The 12,724-nt window shown below is 33.2% G+C and overlaps 1 protein-coding gene across 1 annotated transcript; it reads left to right on the top strand.

Annotated features, from left to right (window-relative positions):
* The first annotated feature begins 488 nt into the window (after window positions 1-488).
* On the top strand, window positions 489-9,894 carry LOC124919763 (poly [ADP-ribose] polymerase 1). The gene is made up of 20 exons (XM_047460090.1): window positions 489-790; window positions 1,454-1,503; window positions 1,583-1,778; window positions 3,330-3,507; window positions 3,583-3,868; window positions 4,146-4,341; window positions 4,430-4,594; window positions 4,723-4,783; window positions 4,857-4,920; window positions 4,991-5,242; window positions 5,481-5,718; window positions 5,820-5,935; window positions 6,015-6,091; window positions 6,377-6,537; window positions 7,774-7,965; window positions 8,079-8,187; window positions 8,586-8,668; window positions 8,765-8,902; window positions 8,977-9,159; window positions 9,539-9,894. Exons 1-20 carry the CDS (start codon window positions 647-649, stop codon window positions 9,581-9,583), a joined length of 2,934 nt encoding a protein of 977 aa, XP_047316046.1. The 5' UTR covers window positions 489-646; the 3' UTR covers window positions 9,584-9,894.
* The last annotated feature ends 2,830 nt before the right edge of the window (window positions 9,895-12,724 follow it).

Consider the following 12,724-nt stretch of genomic DNA (forward strand, 5'->3'; position numbering starts at 1 on the left):
CATGACACTGTTAATATCATATTTTAAAAAAAAAAATTAAAAATTATGTAATAAAATTATAAACGAAATTTTAATATAATATATATTATAATATATTTAATATTTATATAATTATAAAATAATAAACTTAATTGCGTTTATAGTGTTCAAAGCAGAATCGGGGTGAGATCGGAGCGGGTGATACAAATACCATCTCCGTCCCATCCTAAATCAACTACCAATCAAATCGGAAAAAACACACCCAAATGGGACAATTCAGTTAATGCGGGACGATGTCACTCCGAGATGAAAAAAATTAAAAGAAAAAATTTATAGAAATGTTTAAATTGCACTTATTGAAATAGAAAGAAAATTTTATTGTGAATGATTGGGCCAGAGGAGTTACATTTTATAGAATCATTCCAATGATTTCAAATAATCCAGATTAGAGTAAATAAATCTTTAGCATTAACCAAACATTCCCTGCGGTCATGTTGGGGAAAAGTGAGCTTTAGCAGAATCCTTGAAGGGAAAAGTGAGGAGTGAGGGCTTACACAACTATTTAATAAAAACATGGGAGCAGGTTAACCTGGTAGCAAAGCATCTCGGGTCAACCATTTGATATTGGAGTGTTAGAGAGAGAGAGAGAAGAGCTTGACGGAAGAGAATGGCGAACCCACCGAAGCCCTGGAAGGCGGAATACGCCAAGTCTGGGCGATCATCGTGCAAGACATGCAAGAGTCCAATCGGCAAAGAGAGTCTCAGGTTGGGGAAGATGGTTCAGGCCACCCAATTCGACGGTTTCATGCCCGTATGTCTTTAGATTCTGTTTATTAGTATTTCATCATTTCTTTCCACCAGTCTTTGTCTTCCGCCGCTCACATTCACGGTTTTATACCTGTTTCTTTCTTCATTTCTTAATCTAATGTAAATGTGTCCCAGTTCTTAGTTTCTGCTCATTTCAGTGCTTATGGTGGTACTCCCTTAGGTTTTGTCCATATAGCATATAAAGGAGAGTTCATTTTCTTAGTGGGTTTACTTATTAGGTGAGATGAAATGGCGGAAGAAATCGTTCTGTATAGTAAAGCACATGACTTGATTCTTGTGGTAGATTTTTTTTTTTTGAAAAGGAACTAACTTTGTGGTAGATTTGCATTTCTTTCATGCAAGAGAATCATCATGACCGGCCTAGAAAGGTTTTCTAAATTACAGTGGTAGAGAGGGGAACACCTTAAATCTCTTGTATCCCCCTTTCCTGAATATTCATTTTTCAACTTCTTTCTACTTTTGCAAGCTGTTAGTACAAACTACTCCTTACTGAATATTCATTCTTCTACTTCTTTCTACTTTTGCAAGCTGTTAGTACAAACTACTCCCATTAGTGATTACTATCTCATATGTTTGTTTCCTTGTGCATGACTTGATTTTCTAAATTGAAGGAAGTTAATTCTTTTGTGTATGTCTGTGTAATCAGCTGTGGAACCATGGTAGTTGTATTCTGAAGAAAAAGAACCAGATAAAAGCGTACGTCAATCTTTTTCACATGTTTTTTTCATGTTTAACATCCTCCTTGAATTAACATGCAATTGTATTATGTTTTCAGCCTTGATGATGTTGAAGGCATAGAGGTGCTCCGTTGGGAAGATCAACAAAATATAAGGAAGTACTTGGAGGCTGGACCTGCTGGGGGTCCTGGGGAATCCAATAGTACGTCAGCTCCCCCAAAGTATGAGGTTGATGTTTCAAAAACTTCCCGTTCCACATGTAAGCACTGCAACCAAAAGATTATGAAAGGGCAGGTGAGCAGATTTTTCTTCTCAGTTTACAACACTTTGGTTCTTAACTGAGAGATTCTGTTGAAATTGTGAAGGATGAGGATTATGTTTTCAAACAATTGTACTTCTATGATCCACGTGCCTTCTTACTTTTCCTGAATAGTGGTGAACTGATAACACAATCTGAATGCTGTCACTAAGCTAAAAACTGATGTGTGAATTAACTTGTTTCTCTTGTCTATTTTTAGATTTATCTACATTCTTTCATTTCATTTTGACTTATTATTATGGCATACAATCTTGTCCTGGTATATATTATGTTTCCTTGGTGAATATATATATAATGAAGATGGGTAGTCCTGTAATATGCCTGTATGAAATATCTTATAAGTTTGCTAAACATTAAATAGTTTAGAAAGCTTACTTCTGTAAATATTTTGATGGTCCATGAGAGCACTGCAAATCTCATAATCACTTTATACATGACCTAGTTATGAGTGTGGAAGAGGAAATGGAATAACATGACTAGGTTCTCATGCTATCTTCCTCTATATACTAAGTTTAATAACACGGGGCTTAATCTCATGGGAAAATAGAAGGAAAAGAGCTCGATAAACCTCTCATCCAATTTAGCAGGATATTCAAGTAGTCCCTGTAGTTTCAAATAGCTTAGATCCCCTATTGAACTTGTAAGGAAGACTCAGTTTACCCACTTTCCTTTAACGGTGTTTAAATTTTATTTTGTTTTTTCCAGATAATTTGACAGCATGACTAATTTATTTATGATATGCTATTTTTGACTATCCTCTTAAAAGACCAACTTCTTTTTTTCCAAATCCACATTCTCTAAAGATTGATTAGTATTGTGCATATATATTTCTTCACATTGGTGTTACTATCAATTTCATGATGTCTCCTCCTTGAAGGCCAAATATTCGACATGAGGATTATAGGTCTGAATAATGGTCTAACTCACTAAGGTAACTCAAGTAGCAAGAATGGTTCCTAAGAGACCAAATGTCACGGGTTCGATTCCCACTTAGAACGCCTTACATGGAAGTAAAAGGCATGGCTGTGGGTGGTCATGTTAACTTATTATATTAAAAATAAAAATAAAAAATAGTTCTGAATAATGGTCTACACTACCAATCCTTAATGCAGTCAAATATTTTTGGATTAATAGAAAAACTGAATTCACCTGAAGATATCTATATTAATTAAGTATGATCCTTGCTTAGTCACTAGAGTTGTGATGTATTGCCAAAATCATGTAGAGAAGATAATAGATAGGATGACCTCGTATCACTGTGTATCAACTTTCAATGGGAACTATCATGATGAATTCAAAATTTCTCCCCACCAAGGTTTGGAGCATGCTCATGACATGAACTTTAGTTGTTACAAGTACAATTATCCTCTCTTCCTTTTGCCTCCCCTGTACTGTATTGTATGTTACTATTATACACTGTTAATATTGAAACACATCTTTTCTGTTTATTCCAATAACAGAGTCACCTTATATCCTGTGTGGTTTGTTGAAGATTTGAGATATCTTACTTTCACATGGTTGTTTAGGTTCGGATATCATCAGAACCCCATAGTAAAGGTGCTAAAGGATTAGCATGGCGCCATGCTAATTGTTTCTTTGAAATTTCTCCTACTGTGCCTATTGAGCAATTGTCTGGATGGGATAACCTTTCTGCATCTGATCAGGAATCTGTTATTGGACTGGTTAAGAAAGGTTCCAGTTCAGGTAACTTGCAGTTTTTTGTGATGGGATACAATCTCTTCTGTGAATTTTTTAATTTCCATTCCATTTCGCTCTCAGGCACCAGCCTCAAGGTGGAGGAAGATGAAGAAATTTTGCAAAAGCCATCATCCACAGGTGGTACTAAACGTAAAAGGGCTACCAAAGATGAAAAGAATTGCAGTACTTCAAGGAATGGACAACCAGAGACATGTGACTTGGCGTCCCAATTAGAGACTCAAACTAAACAAATATGGGCACTGAAAGACGATCTCAAAAAGAATGTAAGTACAACAGAGTTACGAGAAATGCTTGAAGCCAATGATCAACTTTCTACAGGATCAGAGCTGGACCTGCGAGATCGTTGGTGAGTTATGTTTCTTGATACTTTTTTTTATTATGTTTTCTTTCTTTAGCTGAACAGTAATGTATCAAACTTATTCTTACTTTTGGTATTATTTTGTTATATTATTTCCTGGTTTAGATTATAGCATAGTTAAACAAAGTCATTAAAACCAACAAAATGCTGGTTGTCTTTCTATCTACAAGTGATTAACTAGTCGTAGAAGGATATCATGCAATTCTGGAACCAATGTAATTTGGGATTAACTTATCAATGATATTCATTTGTATTGTTTGTCCAGTGCTGACGGAATGGCTTTTGGAGCACTTGAACAATGCCCACTTTGTTCTGGGCATCTTCAATATTCTGGAGGCATGTACAAATGTCAGGGCTTTATTTCTGCTTGGAGCAAATGTGCATACTCAACCTTTGAACCGGCACGCATGAAGGAGAAGTGGAAGATCCCTGATGAGACTACAAATCAATACCTCTCCAAAGTACTTTTTTGCTTAACTACATTTTTGGCCAAAGTTCTTCATTATTTGTTGTCTTAGTAGTTTTACTGGTTGGATGGGATACTTGCAGTGGTTTAAATCACAAAAAGTGACGAAACCTTGTCGAGTTTTGCCTCCTCTATCATCTAATACGCCTTCTGGAAATAAAAATGATGATGGACAACGCCAATCATATGGAAGCAACAAGTTGGGTGATTTGAGAATTTCTATGTTAGGGTTCCCCAAAGCATCCATGGTATTTTCCTTCACAATTTCTCTTATGGTTTTGAATAATCCTTGCACATATGGCATCATTCATTAAGATGAATTAGTTAGTTTCGATGTCACCTGGAATAACGTTTATGATTGATGAGATTTGTGCAGGATTCTTGGAAAAGCAAGATTGTTGAGGCGGGTGGACAGGTTCATGCCAGAATCAATAAAGGTATATTGTCAATTTCCTTCTGTACTGTTGTTGACACATCTTTGGGCATGTTGTTTAATGATTTAAGGTGCAGATACAAACTGCTTAGTTGTTGGGGAAATGCTGGGTGGTGAAAGTAATGATATGAAGAAGGCTAGGTAGATGTTCTTTTAAATATCTGTTTAAAACTGTCCTTGGTTGTGACTTTTATAATATTAATGGTCACAGGAAGATGCACATACCTGTTGTTCGAGAGGAGTACCTGATTGATTGCTTTGAAAAGCAGAAAAAACTTCGTTTTGATTTGTACAAAACTGAAGCAATTGGAGAGTCATCTAGTATGGTAACTATTAAAGTCAAAGGTCGAAGTGCTGTGCATGAATCATCGGGCTTGCAAGATATTTGTCACATCCTTGAAGATGGCAAAAACATATATAATACAACTTTGAGCATGTCTGATCTTTCAACTGGTATTAACAGGTGGGTCAATTTACTTTTATGCCTATTCGTAACCATTTTGCTAAGTATATATTAGTGTTCCAACATTTATTTTCTTGCACATATCTTCCCCATCTTTCCACGGTAAAAGAGAATTTAAACAAGTCATAACACTAACTTGTATGCTGCCCAAATATTTTCATTCTTTTGATTTATTTTCTGACAGAAATTCTATGTTCAGACCAAAGCGTATTAACACTTTTTTTTTTCCATTCTGAAGTTACTATATCCTGCAAATCATTCAAGAAGATAAAGGGTCAAGTTGTTATGTATTCCGCAAATGGGGACGTGTTGGAAATGAGAAAATTGGAGGGAAGAAACTGGATAATATGTCAAAAATGGATGCAATCCAAGAATTTAAGCGTCTATTTTTAGAAAAAACTGGAAACCCATGGGAGGCATGGGTAGAGAAAGAAGATTTTCAAAAGCAGCCTGGAAAATTCTATCCACTGGACATTGTACTCTAAACTTATTCTGAAGTCCTTATTTTAATGATTTCTAGTGCTGAATGCTTTCGCTTAAATCCTAATTACTTTTCAATGGTAACTGAACTTGGTAGGATTACGGGATCAACAAGGACCCTCCAAAAAAGAAAATTCTTGATAATGTGGACAGTATACTTCCTCATCCATTATTGGAATTGATGAAGATGTTATTCAATGTGGAGGCATACAGGTTAAGAGCCTTTTCTTTTTCATTCTTTTTAATTCTGTGTCAAAACATGTTCTACAATTGGAATAGTTGATTTTTGTAGGGCTGCCATGATGGAGTTTGAGATTAATATGGCCGAAATGCCTCTTGGGAAACTGAGCAAAAGTAATATCCAGAAAGGTACCTGCATTCTGTTCCTTACACAACAATATCTACAATTGATATGCTAAATATGCTGCATGTAAATAATATTAAGTTAGTATTCAATGTGACTAAATACATGAGTTGTATAATGAACAACATTGAACACTTGATATGGACACTGTTTTTATTATTGGAAGTCACTTTCGAGATAACTCTGTTAATACAAAAACATTTTTAAAAAAAGTTATTATTGAGTGGCATATTATTTCTACACTGAATTTCTTAATTCAAAGCTCTGAAACACATCATATATTTTCTCAGGTTACGAGGCATTGACAGAGATACAGAATTTGCTAAGTAGCCTTACTCATGAGCCACATATGAGAGAAAGCTTGATTGTTGATGCAAGCAACCGTTTCTTCACCATGATTCCTTCCATTCATCCTCATGTGATCAACGATGAGGATGATTTCAAGTCCAAGGTTTAAAATTTATGTTATGGCTCAAGCTTATAATTTTTTTTTATCTTGCGAATGTGCCTAATATGGTGGAAGCTTTGATATATTTTCCAACTCCATTGTCCTCGATCTCTAATTCCTATATTGACCATTTCTGCTTCATTCTCTTGGATGAGATATCACCTTTTGCACTATGTTGTTTACTGGGTCCATTGTTGATCTTTATCCTGTTATCTTGTGCATGGTGTTCTGGATAGATAAAAAATTACTATGCAAACATCGTTTCCTGATATAATGATGATAATGCATACATGATTAGAAGTATAGTTATAGTAGTTTGATTACAGTCAAATGTATGCTATGGCATAATTGTACTGTCATTTATTCAATCTAGAGGGTCCTCCAGTCATAGTGAGCACCATTAATACATTGAGTCATATTGCACTTGGTAATCATCCTTAGTGCTTCATCCTATATGCTTGCAGCAAAGTGGTGAATATGTTGACTGATATTCTGTTTTTATCATGTATTTATATTTAAAATAAACTCTATTGTAAATATTCTAGCTGTATTGGATGGTCGAATGATAACCTCCAAAGTTGATGGATTGTGCTGATGATAAAGCCACCAATATAATACAACTGAATATCACTGTATTTCAAATATTAGTACTAACAGCTTCATGATTGATCACTATCTAGAGATTTGTTATATATATATTGCTTTTGTTTTGTGCTAGTAACAATGAGTCCTGTGTATCAATAAGATAGCTGTATTGTGACATGGCAGTCATGAAGTCAAGTAAACTTTGCTAAATATTTTGTTCAATTCATTTGTGTTAGCAATGCTTTGTTTTGTTTTTGTTCTTTTTCAGTTGTGATTTATTGTCGTATTCCTGCAAATATTATGGACTCTTAGGTAAATTTTGGTGTTGATCCATGCGTCCTTTATTTTTACATTTTCTTTCCATTAATAAATCTGACTAAATGGTTAGCATGCACTGCAATTGCAGTTGTAACGGGCTTTCAATCTTCAGACTATTTACTGGTTGTTTATTGTAGTTGTAAGTTGAATCAAGATTTTCTGTTTTGGGATTCTAAGCATTTTGGTCCTTGCACTGGAAACTTCAAATCATCTTTACTCTTATAGAATCTTTTATCGTAATAGAAAGAACTATTATGCTTTCTTTATCCACTTCACATATAGTTAGTTATCTGGAATGACTAAAGATTTTAGCCAATTAAATAATTTTATTTCTAGGTGAAAATGTTGGACGCACTTCAGGATATTGAAATTGCTTCCAGATTGGTGGGTTTTGACGGTGATAATGATGACAGCCTGGATGAGAAGTATAGGAAACTTCAATGTAACATTGAGCCACTTCCACATAACAGTGAAGATTATCGTTTGGTTGAGAAGTATCTGCACAAAACTCATGCTCCTACACACACGGTGGGATTCTTGCTTTCTCAAACTTTTCCTGAAATTAAGCCATTCCCCACTATTCTCTTTTGCATGCTTGTTGATGATGGGATTATAAGATTAAGCATGTGTATAATTCTCAGGGTTGGACTCTTGAGCTTGAAGATGTGTTTTCACTTGCAAGGGAGGGAGAATCCAATAAGTTTACACCTTACAAGGGAAAACTCAAAAACCGAATGCTCCTTTGGCACGGTTAGTACTATTTGAAAAACCTGATGATGCACTAACCTAGAAACATACAGTAGGAATGTATTACATTGTACTGTTACAGTACTTGGAGCTTGTTTATTTAAATATTTTTTTTTGGGAAAAAAACAGCGATGAAGAAGTGGGTTATTTGGGTTAAATAACCATCCTTTGTATTTAATATTTTAAAATGTTATAAAAATTAGTATGGTATTTTTGGTAATGACTTAATTGATGATGGAATAAGAGGTTATTTTGGACTATATCCAAATAACCTTTCACCAAACAAGACCTAGTGAAACTATACTTCTGGATAGCTTTGACAATTATTAAGTTTTGACCAAACATGAAAATCCAGTAATGATATCTAATTTATTGGCTATGATTCTTGTTCTTCTCTGCAGGTTCTAGACTAACAAATTTTGTGGGTATTCTTAGCCAAGGACTTCGAATAGCTCCACCTGAAGCTCCTGCAACTGGATACATGGTTTTCACTTTTCTATACTTCCTGTTTCCATATGCAATAAAATTTATACAATACAATTGAAAGTCATATCTTAAAGTAATTTTCTGCTATCTACAGTTTGGAAAGGGAGTATATTTTGCGGACCTAGTGAGTAAAAGTGCTCAATATTGCTTTACTGATAAGAAAAATCCTGTGGGTCTGATGCTCTTGAGTGAAGTTGCTTTGGGGGAGGTCTATGAGCTGACAAAGGCTAAGGTGGAATTCTCTTCTTGTTTTCATTTACGGAATGAATAATCATATGGTAATGACCTATTTTAACATTAATGTAGTATGTTGAGAAACTTCCGAGTGGGAAGCACTCTACTAAAGGCCTGGGAAAGATTGTACCTCAGAAATCAGAATTTGTTACTTGGAAGGATGAAGTTGTGGTTCCATGTGGAAAACCTGTCCAATCAAATACCAAGTCATCAGAATTGATGTATAATGAGTACATTGTCTATGATACAACCCAAGTAAGTCACTAAGAAATATGTCAGTGTTATTTCTATCTACCTATAGTGCAACAGCATCCACTACAAAACTATCTAGATGGTTTATCAGAATAAGTCTTCTTTGTTTAATATTGCTTATTCTTTATAACATTTTAAAAATATTAAATACTAGGGTATTCTGGTAATTTGACCAAAATAATATTAAGTCAAATATGATTATTTTCTCACTTAACACAATCCCTTTAAGAACCAATATAGAGTAGCCACCAGTTCTTTCTGAACAAAGTTTCTTCTTGGTTAGATTGATTTGAGTAACACTAAATTTGAGCAAAAGTCAGAATTTGTACTATCTGATTCTGAGACCATCAATTATATTGTCTTTGTTCTTCTTCTTCTACAGGTCAAGATGCAGTTCCTGTTGAAGGTGAGGTTTCATCATAAGTAGCGAGATAGAAGAAGCTTATGTAGTAGCAATGTAAGTACCCTTTTGAAAAACGGTGGCAACTAAACTCTTTTGGTTTTGCTGCGTTGTTTCGTGGATAAAATCCAAATGCTACTTTTAGTTTTGTGATTGTTAGGAAAAACTTATTTTCTCCCTAATACTACTACTACTACAAGCTAGTTAAGATCTCATTTTGCGGCTAGGTTGGAGATCTAACTAACTTAGAGTACTGATGTTTTTGGTACCTTAAATGGTTTTCTTTAGTAATGGAAGTTTGAGCTCTACTTTTGAATATTCAATTTATTGTGCCTCATCAATCTTGTTTCTAGTTTCTTCAACATATGTTTTTTGAGGTTTCTTCCCTCAAAGAAAGTCTAGTTTACATTACAAATGTATTTGGTAAAGTCTTGTGAAGGGACTTCTTAAAATGAAGACTTTTAAGTTTGGTTCATGCTAAAATGAAACAAAAATATATTCTAGAATGAGAAATACCTTTCAAATTCATACACAAACTTTAATCTATAAGCTTACAATTTATGTCCGGTTGAAACCCTCAAATTTAGAGACAATCTGAAATGGGTAATGTTTACACTTCTAGAATGTCAGAATATAAAGGGTCAAGAATAAATGTTGTTCACATTAACAGATATAGAAAAGTTTCACTATTGATTCCTGAGAAAGAAAAATCATTTTATGCAAGATTCAACATTTTTGACACTCTGAGATAAATGGAAATATTTGATAGAAGTCACCATTCAAAGCAAGTGTGTTGCCCAACCAAATACATAACTGAAACCTAAGCTAAAAGTAAAGAATATGGCAACAAGAAAAACTGTTAAAATATTAAGTAAAAAGACAGAAAAAACCTTTTAAAAGATTAAAGGTTCAAATTTGGTTATTTTTGTAATATGGTTCTTTAACTTTGAAACATGCCACACATTGAGAATCAGCCCGGGCAACGATTCCAGTTCGAATATAGAATTTCGTTGACAAGTCATCCAACTTATAGAATACAGGTTCAGACACTCTTGTCCTCCCTTCCTTCTTCATCCATGATCCAATGAAGACGATTCTGACCCCTTGTTTGAATCTACAAATCTTGCATTTCGTTGATGACGTCCAATTGGCGAAGAATTCATCAAGACTCCTTTTGACGAAGATTGTTGCCATCAACAAACCTCCAAGTAGTTTCAAGACGAAGACCTCGGGTAATTTCATCTTCTTCTTGACGATTTTCATCCTCCAATTCCTGAAGTAGCTTTCACCATCTCCGATATTTCCCATAGGCGGAACCTACCACTAGTAGTAGGCGGGGCTATCTACGCCCATCACGACCCCATTATAGATGGAAACATTAGAGAGCCATGGAGGTTGATATTTTCCATCAATATGTTATCGGTTAAATCTATTATGGCTATGGTTTAAATTGTTTTTGATAAATATATTATTTAATAATTGTATATTAGTTATTATTATAATAAAAATGAAGCTTAACTAAAATAAATAATATATTAAAGTATAAAGTTTAAAAACTTATTTAAGTATTTATAATAAGTATAAATATTTGTGTAGAAATATTTATTATGAAACCGAACAGTAAATATGTATATTAAATTTATGTCCAAATATTTTTTTTATAATTTACTGTATGGATGAAATAATAGTTAAAAATATGGAATTACTTTGAATTAAACATATAAATATTGAATCGATTCATTTTTAGGTAAAAAACATTACCAAAATAATCTTACATATTTTTTTTTGGGTGTGTAGGGGAATATTTTATAAGAACATTAATAAAACTAGGATGTAACTCGTGTATTTGCACGAGTAATGATATAAAAATCGAGAAAAAAATTTACAATGAAAATGTAATAGCATTTTTAATTTATTCTCACATATATATTCAAATTAACCACAACTCTTGACCCGACAATCCGGACATTTTGAAAATTAAACATCATATATTATATTATATTATATTATATATATATATATATATTTAGTTAGTTAAAAAGTTTAACTTATATCTTTAAAACGTCCCGCGTTAATCAAATTTGGTGTTTTATTTAAAATATAAATTCTTATTAATTAGTTGGTTAAAAAATTGTACTTGTTTTTGTTAGATTGTGAGTTCGAAATATACCTATAGCATTTTTAATTTTATTTTTAAACGTTTTAAGTTTATGAGCGGTAAACCCACAATCCGACCAGGTATCTATTTACTCTTACACATATCCAAATTAACCACAGCTCTTCATCCGGTAATTCGAACCTTTTGAAAATTAAGCATCATTAATTATATATATATATAGAGAGAAATGATTAGGTGAGGGAATTTGGTGAGGGAATGACGTGTCATAATCTTATTCGCTAAAAAAATTAAATAATTTCTCTCTTTTCTCTCTTTCCTCCCATTTTTACATTTTTCAACCAATGAGGGCGATGCCACGTCATTCCCTCACCAAATTCTCTCACTAAATTCACTCACTCTATCACTCCTCATATATATATATATATATATATATATATATATATATATATATATATATATATATATATATATGGATAAAACAATTGGTGAGAATAATAATCATTAGTCAATAATAAGTCAATATGTATGAATTATATCAAATGACCAGTTCAAGAATTTGTTGTTGCCCATCAAACATTTGTACTAGTTCAAATTCTTGAAGCTAGTACTAATTTCCAAAAAAATATTACTAGTTTATTTGTCACGCAAACTATTTAGCTTCTACTTTTTAATACCTATGAATTTTTTATTTTATTTATTTATTTATTTATTTATTTATTTTTTTTTTTTTTTTTAGGTTTAGATTAATTCCTAACTTGTAGGTTATAGCACTGTCCTATCCACATTCCAACCGAATAATATAATGGAGGATATTAAGAACAATGATGTTTATGGATTTGTCTTCTCCGTATGTAAAGGTAAAAGTTGAATTGATTAAAGCCATCATTTTTTCTTCTATTTCTTTGTTTTTATTTTGAATGACCGAATATTCATTGTTTCTCTATCCATTTTTGGTCAAGATGTATTTGTTAAAATTTGTTATAGTTCAGTGTGTATAAATTATTTGTGTCCACTTAATGCAAAACATAGCTGAAATGGATTACAATTTG

This window comes from Impatiens glandulifera, chromosome 1, assembly GCF_907164915.1.
Source record: "Impatiens glandulifera chromosome 1, dImpGla2.1, whole genome shotgun sequence".
NCBI classification, from domain to species: domain Eukaryota; kingdom Viridiplantae; phylum Streptophyta; class Magnoliopsida; order Ericales; family Balsaminaceae; genus Impatiens; species Impatiens glandulifera.

What these genes read in the sequence shown, in the direction of transcription:
- LOC124919763 (XM_047460090.1), top strand. Translation starts at nt 647, where the DNA reads ATGGCGAACCCACCGAAGCCCTGGAAGGCGGAATACGCCAAGTCTGGG. An exon ending in AATTCGACGGTTTCATGCCC is followed by an intron (nt 791 to 1,453) that starts GTATGTCTTTAG and finishes CTGTGTAATCAG; the next exon opens with CTGTGGAACCATGGTAGTTG. An exon ending in AGGATGATTTCAAGTCCAAG is followed by an intron (nt 6,538 to 7,773) that starts GTTTAAAATTTA and finishes TTTTATTTCTAG; the next exon opens with GTGAAAATGTTGGACGCACT.